Source organism: Symphalangus syndactylus, chromosome 22 (assembly GCF_028878055.3).
Source record: "Symphalangus syndactylus isolate Jambi chromosome 22, NHGRI_mSymSyn1-v2.1_pri, whole genome shotgun sequence".
In the NCBI taxonomy this organism is placed as follows: domain Eukaryota; kingdom Metazoa; phylum Chordata; class Mammalia; order Primates; family Hylobatidae; genus Symphalangus; species Symphalangus syndactylus.
The window spans coordinates 52,963,679-52,982,764 of record NC_072444.2 but is presented as its reverse complement, the minus strand read 5'-3'; the positions used below and the strand labels follow the sequence as shown (position 1 = coordinate 52,982,764).

Here is a 19,086-nt window from a genome sequence, read left to right as displayed (position 1 = left end):
GGCTGATACCCAGAAACAGCTGCTCTTCACTTCTCCCAACTGAAAACTCCAGTTATTATCATTAAATCACCACCCCACTAAAACCTGCAGAAGATCCAGCCGCTCTGAGGGTAAGGGTGTAAAGTGTAAAAAAGACCTTTGCTTCTCCTCCCCAGCTCTTCATTCATTCCCTTTATTACTGAAGAACATCACAGAAGGGGTGACACTCCCTCTCAGAGAAAGCTACTACATCTCAAAAGCAGTTTTGGGATAGTAGCTGTGTTTCGCCAACAGCATATCACACGTGGTGAGGGTTAGCCACCTAGGAAAGCAGGCACATGGCACATTAACACGGTGCTGCACGGTGTTCCCGCAGATGTTTGTTCACAAAGCGCAGCCAGCTCAAGTAAAGCACATGTTTAGGAAATAGCTGCTCAGAATAGAGCAAATAACTCTATGAGGAATATTCTTTGCTGTTAGTATCTTCTATATATTTCTACCACTTCACCCCCAAATAGTGACCTCAGGCAAAGACTAAAATCCAGAAGCAGAGACAGAAGATCAGAGAGTATTTAGAACGACTGTAGCCCCTCACCTGTACTCCATCCCAGTACAACTAAGTGGTCCAGGACAACTAAGGGCCAACTAAGGCAGTTGGCTCATTGCTCAACTCAATTCAGCCCTGCTTTCTTTTGAATTGGGAGACCCAGTTTCTGGCTTTTCACATCTGCTTCCCTTTCAGAGCTGCTTCCGTTAATCCCAGATCTACCCTGAGTTACCACCTGGCTGGATCCTGGAGAGCATGATCCCATTATGAAGGGAAAGCTTGTTGAGTCCTAACAGATGTTTTGGAGTTTCCAGCATGAAAGGCTATAGAGGGAAACTCTTGGACACCCTGGCTCTGCCACAGGTTCCCTAGCACTCAAGAAAAATATTGACCTTCACAGGAGTCACATGTCCAACCCAGGAGAAAAAGATATGATCTAGAACCACCAGGGGCCAGAAATTAGATCTGCTTTTTTCTTGGCTGCATCCAGAGAAAGTTACTACAGCTTTGCTAAAATGATGTGAACACGGATGATGGGCTTCTAGAATCACATAAGAGAAGTAGGTCAATGGCTTACAACTGCTGGCCAGTGATTATTCTTTCACGAGTGCCCAGGGGGAAAACAAAACAAAAACAGGCAAAAGCTATAGGCACATGGTGAGTTTCATCATAGTTAAATGTATTTAACTTCAAGGACTGCTTTTTTTCTGAGTTTGAGAATTAAATGGCCATTATTTTATGAAATGATAAAGCAAGATTGTAGTTATTTTTTAAAGTGTCCTTGCCTGGCAAACTACAGGTGGCAACCCTAGGCCAACCTCCATTTTTGCTTTAAAATTTTACAGGTCCATGAAATTAAGAAATTGTAACCACTAGCCGGGCCCTCCCATCCAGACAGACCCTCTAGCATTGCACTGACAATGGAGAACATTCAGACCTTCAAAACACCCAACTGACTGCAGAAGATCACTTCCAGTTCATCTCACAACCTGACTAGATTTTTTTGCCTCCAAAGTCCTAGTGTAGGGTTAAAAAAGGTCTAATCTCTAGAGATCCATGTTTTGGGGGAAAGGTAACAACTTCACAGTTTGATGATATTGGAGGTTTCAATAATAATCAACACAGGGCCCCAATTTCCTATTTTCGTAGAAACTATCAGGTAGTGTCCTCTTGTATAAGAAAGACAGAAAGGCTAACAAACATACAAATAAATTTTAAGGTAAAGTCTTGGCCTCAAATTTACAAATTTCATGGAATTCGACTTCAAGTCTAGCGGAGGGGAAGATTCAACACTTAACAGTAACAAACTATATAACACTTAGCACTTACTAAAATGGTCAGTCTTTTAACTAAGTGCTTTAGACATACAACTAACTTAATTCTCATCCTATCAGGTAGGTGCTATTATTTATTTCTATTTAACAGACAGAAAGTTATTTACCCAAGGTCACACAGCTAGAAAGTGACCGACTTGAACTCAGGAGGTCTCCAGGGTCCATACTCTTGACCCCTATATTTCATAATCTTAACACAGAACTAGAAAACTTCTAGCTTCTAGGGCTGTGTAGCTTCCTTCTCAGCAGCTGCGTAAATGGTGGAGTGGAAAAAGCACAGGCTTGTAGACAGAATTTAGACTGGAAACTTTGCTTGTCCACTCTCTGCCCTTAAGCAATCAATTACCTTCTCTCAGTCTCATTTTTCCCAAATGTAAGGAAATTACATTTCTCACTTTCCTCAAATGTAAGGGATTATAATAAATGCTTCAAAGAACTCTATTAGAGTCAGATGGGAAGTAGTGTTCGCACAGCAGGCAACACACCTGAGTCCCTTTGCGCCTCCTCTTTCTAAGATGCCTAGAGGGGAAGAGAAGAACTGCACAGAATGCAGTTGTCCCAAGGAATCCGTGGTGGATGGGTTCCAGGACCCTCTAGATATTAATCCACAGATGCTCAAGTCCCTGATATAAAATGGCACAGTATTTGCATACAACCTAAACACAACCTCCTCTATATTTTAAATCATCTCTAAGGTTATAATACCTAATACAATGAGAATGCTATGTAAATAGTTATGTTATACTGTATTTTTAAATTTGTATTACTTTCTTTTTCCAGCTTGCTAAATTTATATTACTTTTTATTGTTGTATTGTTATTTTTTATTGTGTTTCCCCCCACCCACCCCCAAACATTTTTGATGCATGGTTTGTTGAATTTATGGATGTGGAGCTGTGAATATGGAGGGCCAGCTGTTTGGGAGCTGTATAGCATAAGCCACTTAATCATAGAGGTTTGGGAAACAGCTAGAGGCAAAGAGAAATCTCTCCCTTAGGCATTTAGCCATACGGACTGAATATCTACAAATTGTTAAGACATTGTGGTAGGTACTGGAAACAAAACAATAAGCAAGACAGCCATGCAGACTTGCTCTCATGCAGCTTAGAGTCTAACGAGAGAAGCAGATAAACAATCACACACACATGGATCACATGATTACGAACTGCTGTAAGATTCTGGTGAAGAAAGGGAATGTGGCCATAGGAGTGCATACCATAAAGGAACATGCTGTGGATTAGGGGATGAGGGAAGGCTTTCCTGAAGAGGTTTGGTGGAACTGAGATCTGAAGGGTTGAAGTAAGCCATATGAATTAAACAGGTAAGGAGAGAATGGAAGAGCATTCCAACCCAAGGAACCAGCAACGCAAAAGCACTGTGACAGGCGGAAGAATAAACCTGGGGAAATCTGAATGAATGCCAGAGAGTGCTAGAACAAAAAGAACAAAGAAAAGCAAGGAATGAAATCAAGCTGGATAGGTCAAAACGGAACAGAGCATACCAGGCTACAGAGTTCTGTCTTTACCAAAAAGGCAATGAAAAGTCAGATGAGAACATTCAAAGATCTTATCAGGTGACAGCATGAAACTAGGGTATACGCAGGACTGGCAATCTTCTGAAGATGACAACGAACACCACCATGTTCTGCTGTACCAAATCTAAACCACACCCATTACATTCAGGATCCAGGACAGACGGACCCATTACAGGACAAGCCAGGCCCATCACAGGAATTCTGATGTTAAGAGGACAAGAAACCACACAGAGACTCTCACCTGAACAACAGGAAATATGTGAATAAAATCCATCCCCTGGATCTGGTGGGGCTCCAACTGGTGTGGGCATTTCATCCTTGGCAGGACCGAGACAATTTTTTCTGATAGAGCTCTGTTCAGAAAAAGTAACAAGCAAAGAGTGAGGTATACTAAGTAGCCTTTATGGCATCTCTAAAGTCTGGGCAGCATCACAGACGGATCTGGGACTTTTCCATGCCAGGCTAGTCCAGACCATGACACGTTTCTCCTAGACGACTGCAAAAAGAGAAAAATAAGCACAATTTAGTGGTGTGTGGGTGTGTGGTCACAAAACTGCCTTCACTCTTTGTAATGTTTTTCTTCCTACTTTTTTTGATGCAAAATATTTTATGAAATGATGGTGACATTAGAGGTAGTTGTTACTATTTTTTAACATCCTTATGTAGTAAGATAAAAAGTTATTAGTGCCCCGTATTCTTTTTACATTTCGTTTTACTGATCTACTCTTTCTGAAAGTTTGAAAAAAGTATCCTAAATATCATTCAGGCAACAAATAATTATCAGACCTTACACCAGGTACCCAGAATATTAACATGAAACATGGAGCCCCATTTCCAAAAGAGATTTGGAGTTCTCTACTCTGGCACAAGAATATTTTTAAAATAAATAGTAGCCTTTAATTTCTTGATACTCTAAAATAAATTCTAGAGTTGAGGGAACTGTATATTCTCACTCTTATTTCCATACAGAAGAGATATTTTCTGCTTCTCATAAGGGACACTGACCTTTCTCTAACACCTCGCCTCAGTCTTCCTCCTATAGAAGACCACAAAGTGGGACTGAGAAGGGAGGAACCAGGCTTCCTGGGGCCTCAGAGTTTTCTTCTCTGTAGGTCAGGAGGAAAGCATCCTCTCCTGCTAGGGAGGTTTCTCAGCTCACCCTGAGCTGGGGCAGGACAGTTTATGGCAACAGTGGTGGAGGGCTTTGTATGCAAGTCTGTTTTATTGCAGCCTGAAACCTCCTTCTCGAATCAGTTGGCATTTCATCTCTAGCTATGTGATTCCTGTTTCTTATACTACCTTAATTGGATCAGACTCAAGGGGAGAGAAAAGATACTATTCAGTGGTGTGCCTGACCCCAAAGCCATGGTATGTAGCCTGGGAACATTGAGAAGCAGTCACCAGGCATGGCCTTGTGGACATTTGGAGAAATAGGAGCTTCTGGCTCAGCCTACATGAATAGGTTACATTGCTACACAAGACCCTTTAAAAAATCTTAGCCAGTCACAGCAGCTACTGTGGCCTTATAAACAAGTATAGTACTATGTTCTAATAGACAAAGGTCCAGGTAAACAAGGGTCACTTAGAACTTACTAGGTGCTTCAAATTCCACAAGTTTTGGGTCTCCCAAAAGTGTTTCTTGTTCAAAGAAGTCTTGTCCACCTTTATCTTTCTGCAGTTCAATAATCCCTCCAAGGAGACAGATACCCTCAAGATGAACATCTGACTCAGGGCTGGGTGAGAGTTATTACTGTCTTATCTATGATTCACTTAGTAGGTTTCACCCCTCAGTCGTAGTATTAACAGTAACTAGGTGACCTAGGAGCTAAAGTTAAGCAGCCCCCCAGGGAATGGTCACTAGAGAACACATTAAGAAACAGTGTCTTGGTATCTGGAAAATAGCTTCACAAGTTGGGACCAAGGTTAAACTGCTGAGGACAACAGTAACACCCCACTGATCATAAGATCAAATGTCAGATCCAATGTGTTAATAGAAAAAAATATGGAAGGGGGGAGATTAATCCCTCACTGCACACATTCATAGAAGAGAGGCAGTATCTTCCTCCTAGGAGGGAAGCATATAGGAGAATATTTGCTGCCTCTTCCCCCTCACCCTTCCTCCCCAACAGAAGAAGGGGTGAAGAGTGATTTATCCAGAAGTCCTGAGAGTGGCCAGGCATGGTAGCTCATGCATGTAATCCTAGTGCTTTGGAAGGCCAAGGAGGGAGGTCACTTGAGGCCAGGAGTTTGAGACCAGCCTGGGCAACACAGTAAGACTTTGTCTGCTTAAAAAAATTTAAAAATTAGCCAGGCATAATGGTGCATTCCTACAGCCCCAGCTACTCAAAAGGCTGAGGCAGGAAGATCACTTAAGCCTAGGAGTTTGAGGCTGCACAGAGCTAAGATCATGCCACAGCACTCTAGACTAGGCAACAGAGTGAAACTCTGTCTCTTAAAACAAAACAAAAGTCCTGAGAGGAAGAAGAAAATTGTCATGCAGCTCTCAGCCACTCCTGGTGCCCTTCCTTTCTGGGCAGCCTGTCTTTGGGACACATGCATCTTTTCTGCCATAAAATGTGTTGCCTGCCCTACAAGGGAAGCCTGTGGTTGTCCAGGTCTGCTTGGGACTCACATGGGATAGCTTGGTAGTGAAGCACTAACAAACCCATTTGGCAACATATCTGAGGTTCTCTGTCTGATAAGCTTTTTTTTAAATTTTTATCTCCACCAGACTCTCATAGCTTATTTAATTTCCTTGAAACTTGTAAGAAGAGATGAGTGTTCAACTGGTACTGCTGCCTAAACTCCAAGCTTAGCAAATGAAAATGAGTATCAGTCCTGGTTTTGCTTAATGCAGGTCTTAACTAACTATACAGGGGCACGTGATCAATACAGACTTTCCTTAGTTACATTTCGGTTCAGCAGGAGGAGAGCTCCCTCTTGTGTTACATATATATTGGTTTGCATAGAGTTACCAATTGCCTAGAACCATACATATTAGCTTAAAAACAAGAAGCTGGGACCCACAACACCATCCAGCCTAACCCCCTGCCTTCAGACATGGCATTTCCCTGGCCACTCTTCAGAGCCAGCCTACTCACCCAGTTCATAAAGTCCCAGAGAGAAGGCTATCACAGGTCATCCTAGGATTTACAACTCTCTTAAACCCACCTCTCAGAAATTACTGCCAAGTCTGGACAGTCTTGGCAGCCAACGTGAGGACATGGAGAAAATGCAGGCAGGCTGGGGGTAGGGAAATGAAAGTGAGAAAGACTTCTTCCAGAAATCTAACAATCCCCTTTCAGCTTCTCTTTGCGGCTCAAGGTGGATCCTTCAGATTTCCTAAAAATCACGGAAATTAACAATTGCAGAGGTCACCAGGCAGGTTTCCTAGACTAAGATTTTAACATGCCCAGCTGTGATTAGTTTGACTCCTTTAGTTTTTAAGAGCGTTCAGTGCACTGTTTTCTTCTCCACTGCAAACAGTTTGAAAGACAGTGAATTAAACCTGGGTCTAAATTCAAGTCCCACCACCAACTCTGAAACTTTTGGCAAGTAACTTGGTCCAGGTCCAATACTTCTATCATAAAACTAGGGACAATCCCTACTCAAAGGCGGTAGTGAAGGTAAAATAATAAAATACACATGCAAGTGCTTGGAACACAGATGCCCAATAAAATGTTTGTTGTTGAAATGAACTCAGTTATAAATGTAAAATCTCATTTATGGGCCTCTGGCCATAGGACCCTCTGTTAACTGGGGCTTCAGAAGAGGATAGAAGTAGAGGATAGAAGCTTATGGAACTCTCAGCAAAGAAAGATGACAGGGAACAAGGCCTCAATTGGGCACACAAAGAAGACAGCTTGAGAGACAACCATGCCCTCAACAGGCAAGTGTGCTCCTTGGACATACGTCCAGCCCACTCATTAAATTGACTAGATATACTGGAAAACTGCAAACATAAGGCAGTTTTAGTCTAAACTGCACCTAACCAGAAACTCTATGGTCGGGGGGAACACCAAACAGAACACATTCCAAAACCAAACAGAAAAGATTTTTAGATGACTCAGTACCCTGTGGCTATAACATGTCTTCTACAGATAATAAAGAATGAGCTACCTGATGCACTGCTGAGTCTGGTGGGTCCTTAGTCACGTAAACCCGTCTCCAGCTTTGCCCACAGTTACAGTTCATGGCTCTGCACTTAAGAGACACACATCAAGCACTTAACCAGAGAATATAACACATCCTCAATCCCTTATCCAAACCCTTTGGGTCAGATGTGTTTCAGAATTCTGAATTTTTTAGATTTAATTCCTTAGAATACCTAAGGGGTACATATTATATATTATGTAAGAACCCAGGAAAATCTAGAGTCACACTCTAGAGTCACACTCTATAATAAAAAAAAAATTATTCAGCAAAACTTATGAATAGTCACATAAGTGGGATCAATAAAGCTATAAATTCAGTCAATTCAGGTTATGTTTTGCTCCCAAATAAGCTTTGTATCTAAACCTAAAAGAAGAAAAAAGTTTTCAGTGTCTTTTAGATTTCAGAAATACAGACAAGGAATTGAGAAGACATAGAAAAATACTGTGTTCCCATATCTATTAAAAGTATAATGGAATGCTGCCACTGATGGGAATCTATCATATTCCCTAAGGATATCGAAATGAAAATGGGGCCTAACAACCACTGGAAAACTCAAGGGGAATTTAGGAAGAAAGCACGTGTGGAATCCAAGAAATGGTAAAACTAGCACAGAAAAAATCCAATGAAAAGAAATACCAGCACATCAGGGGTGCCACAGGTATAGGAAGCAATCAGCTCAAAGACAGAAGCTTCCAAGAAAAGCATCCTCAAGAAGACAAAGAATTCATGCTAGTGAACAGCCTGATTAAGAAGCATAGGCCAGGTGCGGTGGCTCACACCTCTAATCCCAGGAGGCCAAGGCGAGAGGATCGCCTGAGCCCAGGAGTTTTAAAACCAGCCTGGACAAAACCAGCCTGGACAAACCCCATCCCTACAAAAAATTTAAAAATTAGCTGGGTGTGGTGGTGTATGCCTGTGGCTCTAGCTACACAGGAGGCTGAGGTAAGAGGATCACTTAAGGAAGTCAAGGCTGCAGTGAATGGTGTTGGCACCACTGCACTCCAGCATGGGTGATAAGAGTGAGACTCTGTCTCAAAAAAAAAAAAAAAAAAGCTGGCTGATCTGAGCTACAGCTAAAGGCATATGCTTCTTTTGTCAACAAGAAAAAAACAAAGGCAATTAGAAACTTAAGGGGAAAATGCTATATAAATATAAAGTAAATTGCAACATTCCTGATGCTCAGTTACTCACAGATACCACCCCCACTTGGCTGCCAGAAATACAGGGGCAAATCTTTGGCCAATCGTAGGAAAACAAAGCATTTTGTGATCCATCACTGTGGTAGTCTTATCCCAACTCTGCCTTTTGTCCCCACTTTTTTTTCCCCCTTTGCTTCATTTTCCCACCATTATTGCTTCCTGTTATTTATAAAACACCTTTGTTTCTTTTGGAAGTGTTTTCTCTTGGAAGAGGGTAATAATTCAGAAAAATGAATAAACAGACTGTCACAGAATCATACATATCTGAGGTCAGGAATCTCTCCTCTGACAGATAAAAGAACTGAGGCCCACAGAAGGAGTGGCTGTACCAAGGCCACACAGAGACCCACTGGAAGGCTGGGAGAAGAACCAGGTATCCCAAATGGTCTAACGAAATGGCCAAGCCCCTGGTGAGCTGCTGTGCTACAAAAGACTGGGCAGGGTATGCTCAGGTGAGATCTCTAGCAAGGAGACCATGCTGCTTTCTCTTGAAGACAGTCAAAGTGAGGCTCTGCTTTACACAGAGGCAATGGGGAAGGAAAGCATCTCCTTTCCTCCTCCTAATCAACTTCCACCAATATTAGCTGTCTTTGGAAAGATAAACTAAGTAGTCACTACAAACTTCGATCTAGCTGTGTGACCTTGGCTTCTTAAAGTCTCAGTTTCATTTGTAAGGCAGGGATAATACCTCTTGTAATAAAAGTTAAAATAAACTATGTAAAGTGTCCAACCAACTTCTGGCACACAGTAGACACTCAAAAGTTAGTTAGTTCCCTTCTCCCCACCTTTAGGTTTTCCATAGAAAAACTTACATTTTTTGACCTATCGTAGAGTTTTCTTGAAAGAGCAAATCAACATCTACATCAAAGTTGCAAGTGGTGATACACCAAGTCATTCCTCCTACTACCTGCAAGACATAAAGAAAATATTTGTTTTCTCTTTTTAGTTTGGGGAGAATGGAAGAAGTGGAAGGTAGGTGAATTATAAATAGCTCTAACAGACTCAGTAAACATACAAAATTATATATCTTGAGAGAGAGAGAGTGTGTCCTCCTTACCCCATCAAGTATAATTAATCTAAAATGGCACAGTTACAGAAAACTTTCTGCAGTGACAGAAATATTCCGTTATCTGCAAGGACAAGTACAGTAGCTACTAGCCACATGTGGCTACTGAGCAGTTGAAATGTGGCTGGCATGACTGAGGAGCTGACTTTTATTATTAAATGAGCATACTGTACATAGATCCTCTTTATAGTCAAAAGGACAGACATTAATTCTGTGTTTTATAGACCAGATACATGGGCAGCAAGGCTGACATTTTGTTTCCATACATCTTATTTTTCTTATCTACCTGAGAATCCCTGACTCTACTTTTCCCTCAGGAATTCTCTGAGATACAAATGAGAGTAAGACTAAAAACCCATTTTGAAACAAAATCCTTTACAGACACAGCTTGATGTTAGAAAAAAATAACAGTAAGGCCGGGTGCGGTGGCTCACACCTGTAATCCCAGCACTTTGGGAGGCTGAGGCAGGTGGATCACGAGCTCAGGAGTTCGAGACCAGCCTGGCCAACATAGTGAAACCCCTCTCTACTAAAAATACAAAAATTAGCTGGGCGTGGTGGCAGGCGCCTGTAATCCCAGCTACTCCGGAGGCTGAGGCAGGAGAATCACTTGAATCCGGGAGGCAGAGGTTGCAGGGAGCCTAGATTGCGCCATTGCACTCCAGCCTGGGTGGCAGAGAGACTCCATCTTAAACAAACAAACAACAACAACAACAACAAAACAGTAAATCTTACCCCTGGCTGTTTTAGACTCTTATGAGTTGCCCAATAAAAATGCAGATTCCAGGGCCCAAGCCCAGACCTAGCTAACCAAAATTTCAATGAGTGAATCCTGGGTTCTGTATTATAAAATAACCCAGAGTGATTCTGTTAGGCACAGCCAGGACTGTGACCCCGTGGAGCACTCAGAACTGTCTTCCACAGCCTGCCCTGTCTGATTTGAATGCGTCCTTTCTGTGCACAGTCCACGGTGGCACTTTCTGCACCATGCCATTTATTCTGTGCCTGTTAATTCACTTGTCTCTCATCCCCACTCTACAGAAACTGGGCTCTTTGAGAACTGTGCCTCTGCTTTTCCTGTGTCCTCAACACCTATTACTATGATTTGTGCATCATCATTCAAGGTTCTGCTGAATTAAAAGATTTCATTGCATAGCGATCTCTCACTCATCCTCAATCAGAGCATTTACTATCCGCAGAATATCTGGCAACTGTCTGTGAGCACGCTGACTTGGGATGGCTCATTATTAACTCTGATTATGTTATTTTCCATAAGTTTTATAATCCCCACCCAAACTGTAAATTCCTTGAAAGAAGGAACTATTTATTTTGCTTCTTTGCATTTCCTAAAGCTTTGTGCACAGAAAAGGAACTGACGTATTCACTGATACATCATTTTTGTCTTTGAAAAGAAGTTTGAACACTTCCATAATGAATCTGAATTAGGAAGAAATGGAAACACAGACACGGAGGAAATTAAAACATCATGTCTTCCTCCTTTCTTTGCCAAGATTAACCATGTCATTCCGACAAAAGATAGTGTAATGGTTAGAAAGATTTCCCCTTACCTTGTCAAAGGGTGACAAGCCTTTAATTCTTGCCCTGAAATACCCAGCTGCAACCAAGAGCTCCAGAATTTCAGTCAACTTGACATTTTGTTCTTCATCTTCTCTTGTTTCCACCTAAAACAAAAGGTAAAAGTTTGGCTGGTAAAAGATATGCTGAATAAAAGAACACCAGGTATATCCCCTGATGCCACAATCTCATTGCCAAGGAGTAGATGACATTGGCTACAACATCACAATAGATTCTCTGAAAATTCAGCAAGTGTCACACAGAAGCATGTGGACAGTGTTGCTGGAGTCACAAATGGGTCCGCGGTCCTCAACGGGCTGTTAATCTTCATAGGTGAGGGAGACACATGCCCAAGTAGTATACACTACTCATCACATGCTGAAGGAATCCAGGGAAAAGGAAGGTTAGAGCACAATACTTCCTTTTTCTCTAACCCATGGTTTACTTTGACAGTCTTCTCAAATGGATTATGACTCCTTACAAACAGGAACAAGGTTTTATGGTGTTTTCTAAAAAAAACTTTACACTTAGGACTTAGGGCCGGCGTGGGGGCTCACACCTGTAATCCCGGCATTTTGGGAGGCTGAGGCGGGCAGATCACTTGAGGTCAGGAGGAGTTCAAGACCAGCCTGGCCAACATGGTGAAACGCTCTCTCTACTAAAAATACAAAACTTAGCCAGGTTTGGTGGCCCATGCCTGCAGTCCCAGATACTCAGGAGACTGAGGCACAAGAATCGCTTGAACCCAGGAGACAGAAGTTGCAGTGAGCCAAGATCGTACCACCGTACTCCAGCCTGGACGACAGAGCAAGACTCTGTCTCAAAAACTTTATACTTGGCTGGGCACAATGGCTCAGGCTTCTAATCCTACCGATTTAGGAGGCCAAGGGGGGCTGCCGATCACTTGAGGTCAGGAGTCTGAGACCAGCCTGGCCAACATGGCAAAACCCCACCTCTACCAAAAATACAAAAAATTAGCTGAGCATGGTGGGGCACACCTGTAACTCCAGCTACTTGGGAGGCTGAGGCACGAGAATCACTTGAACCCAGGAGGCAGGGGTTGCAGTGAGGCGAGACTGTGCCATTGCACTCCAGCCTTGGTAACAGAGCAAGACTCTATCTCCAAAAAACAAACAAACAAAAAAAGTTATACTCATCCAGAAGTTACTGACAACAGGCATAGAAATGAAGAAGGGAATTCAAACGTGTATCCTTCATTGTACTTCCCTTTTTGATCTCGAAAACAAATATATGAAAGGCTTCCAACCCAGATATATTAAAGGGTGATTACTGCCACATAATAGGATTGCCTTAAAAATAATAAATTCATCTAATACATGTATATCAGTATTTTGCTTTGTTGTTTTGTTTTTTATTGTTGTTTTTGTTTTAGAGACAGAGTCTCGCTCTGTCACCCTGGCTGGAGCGTGGTGGTGCAATCTCGGCTCACTGCACTCAGATCCCAGAGGGAACCTCCGCCTCCCGGGTTCAAGTGATTCTCCTGCCTCAGCCTCCCCATGAGCTGGGACTACAGGCACGTGCCACCACACCCGGCTTTTTTTTTTTTTTTGTATTTTTAGTAGAGAAGGGGTTTCACCGTGTTAGCCAGGATGGTCTCGATCTCCTGACCTCATGATCCACACGCCTCGGCCTCCCAAAGTGCTGGGATTATAGGCATGAGCCATCCCGCCCGGCCGTATCTCAGCATTTTGATTTAAAATTTTTAATTTATATCCTCCTTTTACCCCAATCTTTATCTAATACTTATACCCATCTAAATATTCTAATACTCCTTCATCTATTTACTATCATGAACTACCTTTCCTCTCTTCCTTTGCTACAGAAAATAAAAAACCATCTCTTTATATAAAACACCAATAAGATACCCTGGTTCACATGCTCATACTCATCTCTGAGTCCTCCCTTACCCAACAATGCCTGTTAAGTCTTCCTTTACTATGCATCTCACGTTTATCTTCCCTTCCCTTTTATTCATACTTCATTCCAGGACTCTTGCAAATGTTTCTTCATCTTTCTTCCTTTAATTTGTTTTGCTCATCCCTTCCTAAATCACAGCTTTCATGTTATCCCTCTTTAGCTCACCCTCCTAGCCCTTATCAAAAATGCACCACACACACTGCCTGTAAGATAAACTCCAGATGTCTGGTTTCACATTCAGATCTTTGGCCACCAAACTATCTTTTCAGGTTCATCCTTTAACTACCCCAAAAACAATCAAGACATGGATGGCCATGGCTATATTCTCTAACCATTGAGAAATCATTTTCAAATTCCATCTCCCATTCAACACCATCCCTCACAAGTCTATCCTGAAATAGCCACTCTCCCCTGCATTTCTATTTTATTTATAGTCTATCCTGTACATATAACTATCAACCTCTTCTAAGTGAGATATCTAGTGTTATGTACATGCTTGTCTTTCCAACTGGACTACTGGTTGATTAAGGAGAGGACTATATATTATATATAGTGCTGTGTTTACTCCTCTGAATCCAAACAGCATTAAGCTCCAAGGACACACTTATTAAATAAAGAATGATCTACTAATGCTTACCTAAAGTAAATGAACCTAAACCAGTCATGTATTAATAAAATGTTTCAGTGGTCACATCCCTGACAATGAAAAGAAGTTTATTTTGATGTATAAACTGCTAGGAAAGGGAATATACATATTAAAATACAGTTAATACAGAATTATTAAAGTGACTGATAATCCCCTGCAATAGAGTAGGAGTGGCTTGGGGGAAGTGACAGCACTGAGCTACATCCGTCTCTGAAATGACCCCGGTCCAGTCCATTAAGGATCCTGAAGATTAGCATTCACTAGTTCCTAGTGGACATAAAAATTTTCTTAAGTAATATAAATTATTCACACCTTCTCTCCCTTCTGCAAAAAATCTGGGATGGTTGAGAAGCATCTACAAGTGAAAACACTCTAAGAAAAGAGAAGCTAAAGAGTAGTTGTGGTTCAAGTCAGCAGAAAAAGAAAATGAGATAATATAAGTACTTTCTTAAAACTTCTGGGCTGTAAAACAGGAACACTTCATTTGTTCAATCATTTATTGTGAAAACACAAGAAGAAGAAAAAAAAAACAAAAAACAGAAAACAAAAAATAGGATCATCACTGCCTCAACACCTATCTAATGGGCACCCACTGGCCACCCCACTACAGATGCAGGGCCCAGGCTTCCATCCACTCACCCCTAGAATGGAGAAGTTTACTTTTGCAATATAATTGGTGAAGTAATTTTGGCACAAGACACTAAATGGGAATGTATGACTCCAAATTCACTTAGCGGATTAACACTGAAATCAAATGGAAAAGAGCCACTGCCTGATCTGCCAGGAATGAAAGACCCTCTCTTGAAGCGATAAAAATCCACCAGGCTGGTTAATACATCCAGTTGTTAAAACTAAATTTCTGACAAAGACGAACAACAATGAGCACTTACATAAAGCCCAATACACTTTCAATTTCCGTCCACTATAGTTGTTGTAAGCTGGAAGGCAGGCCAAGTCTAGCTACCTTTGTAAAGGGTTAAAAAGAATGAATTCGGGCAGGGCAGTGGCTCACATCTGCAATCCCAGCTACTGGGGAGGCTGAGGCACAAGAATTGCTTGAACCTGGGAGGCAGAGGTTGCAATGAACCGAGCTCACGCCATTGCACTCCAGCCTTGGTGACAGAGTGAGACTCTGTCTCAAAAAAAAAAAAAAAAAAAAGAATGAATTTAATGAATTAACTGGTCTAGTGACAGCCTAATAACACAGACTATCCATATTTATATTTACTAGCTTCTGAACTAAATGATAATTTAGTTATTGCTTGACCTGCTGAGTGTGGCCTCTTAGCAGTCAGTGAAAGTTTAAACGAAGGACACACAGCAGCAGGTTACTTTTCATTAATTAATTTATTTTCCCCCCAGAAAGACCTCCACTGATAGTACTGTGGAATATTGGGCTGGAGGGATTTAAAGTAGAACGTGGGAGACCAGACAGAAGTCTACAGCAAAAGGCCAGGCAAAAACTTGATGAGAGCCTAGAATACAGAAGAGGCAAAAAAGAAAACTTCAAATGTCACAGTACAAATCCTATTGTTCACTATCCTGGGTCCCATCCCAAGCAACGTGCATGTAAGGTTTTACCTAATACAGGGGTTCTGACAACATTACGCTTGTTGGGTTTTCTTAAGACAACAAAATGGACTTGCATTCTGGGAGCACACACTGACAGACAAATCTGTCCTTTCATGACTATATATATTCCCAGCTTCTGGACACAGAACACAGTGATCCCTCAATTAGTGGATACTTGTGATATGAAAGAACTGAGGATTTGGGAGGAGTGCAGAGGAGTAACATTGCTCACTGGCAGGTAAGTGTGAAGGGACGACTCACCACATCAAGCAGGCAGTCACCCTGCCCAATGCCTGCTCCAGAACCTTAGGAAAAAGGCAGAGGTGCGGCGTGGATTCCATTTCTCTCCAGAATCCAGTAAACTAGACTATCCTTTGAGTAAAATCAACTGAAAGGGACGACAGATGCAAACTACCTATGAGATGCTAAGTGGTATTTGCAGCCAAAAGAAAACGAATACACTTTCCCTGTATTCCCAGCAAACGTGGAAATCCGGAAACCACTCATGACCCTCTCCCTAGCACTAAGTGAGTACTAAACAAACACCTTTGGAAAAGAACCCCGCCCTCTTCTGGAGAAGCTGCAACCTTTCCGCCCAGAGCTGGGTCCCCCGCCACACAGCACCCCTGGAGTGCGTCCCATCCTGAACGCCCCGGCGCGCTGACCCAGCGGGACACTTCCCTGGTGCGCGCAAGTCTCCCAAACTTCCTCCCGCCGCCCCGACCCGGGTCAACGCAAGGAGGGTGGCATTCGCTCCCGACAGCAAGGCGGGTGGGGCGAGCCGCCGGGACCCTGCGGGGTGGCGGTAGGCGTCCCAAGGTCACCGCCCTTCGCACCACCCGAGCCCGAACCGCCTCGGAGAGCGGTCTCGTGACTCCAGCGCCCAGCACCCTCGGCCCTCGGGGCTAGCCCTGCGGCGCGGGGTGGGGCAGCCCGTCCCGGACAAGGAGTAAGGTGGGAGCCCAGGACCCCGCGGCGCGTGAGGCTACGTCAGGGCAGGTGTCGGGCTAGGAAGGCCACCTCCGCCCCAAGGGACCCGGGAGCGGCTTAAGTTTGTCCTCAACCGCCCGCTGCCCCTTACCCATGCAGGGGCACCTGCTCCCCGCCTCCGAGAAGAGGGTCGGCTCTTCCCTGAGGTGGATACACCTGAGGAAGGGGGCGGGGCGCCCCTAACGCACCCAGGGCCGGCTCAGCCCGCCGCCCCGCGGCTCGGCCCTCTCTTCAGGAACCCGGACGTGTCAGGGAAGGAGGAGACGTTCTTACCTCCGGGAGACCCTGGCCCTCCGGCCCCTTGGGCAACCCCATGATCCGACCGGGCTGTCGTAAGGCGAGAGCGAAGCCCGCCAAGCGTCCGGAGGAAGCTGTCTCTGCCGCGGAGCTGCTACCGGGGTGGAGTGCAAAGCGGAAACTTCCCCTGCCGCCGCGGCTGCCGCCAGCTAAGCGCCGCAGCCGGGCAGAGCATGCGCGCTGGGGCCGGAGCGCGGCGCCACTGCGCCTGCGCCACAGCAGCCCGGGGAGAGGTGGGCTGGGCTGCGTGTCCTGGCGTTGTGCTGGATCATCGCGCTGGTGCTCTGAAGTTTTCTCCGTGGCGCTCCTTGAGAGGGGTTCCTCCTGCATCTTGAGAATATTTTGCATTCCGGCTCCCTCCTCTTCTCACTGCCATCGGATGCCCCAAATAAGTCCTGTCCCCTCGGTGAATCAGACTTCGGAAACCCTCTGGCTTCAGGGTCAGAGTCCAAGTACAGATGAGCTTGAGGATTCTGAATGCACGCCCGGCTCTAGACCTTACAGACACACGCTTGGATAGACTTCTCCATATACGGCCCAGGAACGGACTCCTTGAGAAGGGGTTCTTCACGCCCGCTGCCCTCTCCAGCGTCCTGGCCAGTGGCATCGCGTTCCCAGGAAACCTCGCTTTAGATATTGCCCACCACCCCGCCCTATTCACGGTTTCTGGGTCTTCCTGGAGGAATGACATCTCAGAGAATGCGGACTCCTATGTTCACGTCATTTTAGCCGCCGCGTCCCTTATTTGGTGTACCCCTTGTCGGTCCCGGGGGATGGCAACTAGACAAAAGGTCACAGGCCCCCACACCCGCTCCATAACGGCTTCTTGGCTTTTTGTTTCTTTTAAGCGATGAGGAAAGAGATGACTTCCGTGAAAACTTTTGCTGGAGAAGAGATTCTTCCCTCTGTATATGTGTGTGGGATGGGAAGTGTCAGACTCAGACCCTTAGCTCCTTGAGATCAAAAAGGTTTTGTGTTTGCTTTCCTCTCTTCTTTGCATCCCTAGCATCTTTAAAAGAGTAGGCAGGCGCCGTGGCACATGCCTGTAATCCCAGCACTTTGGGGGTCGAGGCGGGAGGATCACTTGAACCCAGGAGTTGGAGACCAACCTGGGCAACATAGTGAGACCTCCATCTCTACAAAAAATAAGAAAATTAGCCCGGTGCCAGTGGTCCCAGCTAGCCGGCAGGCTGAGGTGGAAGAACTGCTTGAGCCAGGAAGGTTGAGGTTGCAGTGAGCTATGATAACACCACTGCACTCCAGCTTGGGTGACAGAGCAAGACTCTGTCTAAAAATTATATATATATATATATGTGTGTGTGTGTGTGTATATATGTGTGTATATATGTATGTATGTATATGCAGTGATGTTCTCTACTTTATTTTTGCACCTTTGGTACTCCTCCTGGAGTTCATCCTGACAGACAGAGGTTTGTCTGGAGCCAGAGCTCCAGAAGTGCCCTAACGACGCCATTTTGTTCTTAAATATAACTAGCAAATATTACTCAAAGCTGTGCACCATCCCCAACCCCTGGTCCCCAATAATTTGAATAATCTGAATATGCAAGTTAAGGTATTGAGATGGGAACCCTTCTGTGTGGTATATCTTGCTCTTTTCCTTTGTGAAGCCAATAAACTTCAATTTCTACTCTCATAACTTCCCAAATGTGTTGTTTTTGTAGTTTTAAAACTGTCATTCACTGAAATGGTATAGCTTGATGGGGAATGGAGAGTGATAATAACTTGTGGCCACTGTTGAGTGACCCGACAGGTACTGATGCCTAGGAACAGGTAGTAAGATCTCACATAGCAGGCAAGCCTAAACAGCTGTATATAATAGCAGCCTGGAGACTAGGGCCTGGAGAATAACAGGACTCAGGCCACACCCTGAGTTCCCTGTTATAATGGTTTTGCAATGTTTTAAATAAGCATGAGTAGCTAACTTCCTCAGTAAGAAACTGTCCTTCCTGAGCGCGGTGGCTCATGCCTGTAATCCCAGCACTTTGAGAGGCCGAGGCGGGCGGATCACCTGAGACTGGGAGTTCGAGACCAGCCTGACCAACATGGAGAAATGCCGTCTTTACTAAAAATACAAAATTAGCCAGGCGTGGCGGCGCATGCCTGTAATCCCAGCTACTCGGTAGGCTGAGGCAGGAGAATCACTTGAACTGGGGAGGCGGAGGTTGTGGTGAGCTGAGATTGTGCCACTGCACTCCAGCCTGGGCAACAAGAGTGAAACTCCGTCTAAAAAAAAA

General features: G+C 44.1%; 1 protein-coding gene across 5 annotated transcripts in view; it reads right to left on the bottom strand.

Annotated features, from left to right (window-relative positions):
- CCDC93 (coiled-coil domain containing 93) overlaps positions 1-17,035 on the bottom strand; it is a 100,192-nt gene extending 83,157 nt beyond the window's left edge. For 2 of the 5 annotated variants that reach the window (XM_055262421.2, XM_063631309.1), the window contains exons 1-4: positions 16,808-17,035; positions 11,382-11,495; positions 9,560-9,654; positions 3,635-3,746 (exon numbers count right to left, since the gene is read on the bottom strand). In XM_055262421.2, coding sequence (XP_055118396.1) covers positions 3,635-3,746; positions 9,560-9,654; positions 11,382-11,495; positions 16,808-16,849 — 363 coding nt within the window. In that variant the 5' untranslated portion in view covers positions 16,850-17,035. Of the gene's footprint in view, positions 1-3,634; positions 3,747-7,512; positions 7,600-9,559; positions 9,655-11,381; positions 11,496-16,807 lie in introns of those variants that run through there. The other 3 variants (XM_055262422.2, XM_055262423.2, XM_055262424.2) reach the window with 3 other exon arrangements.
- Positions 17,036-19,086: the final 2,051 nt, after the last annotated feature.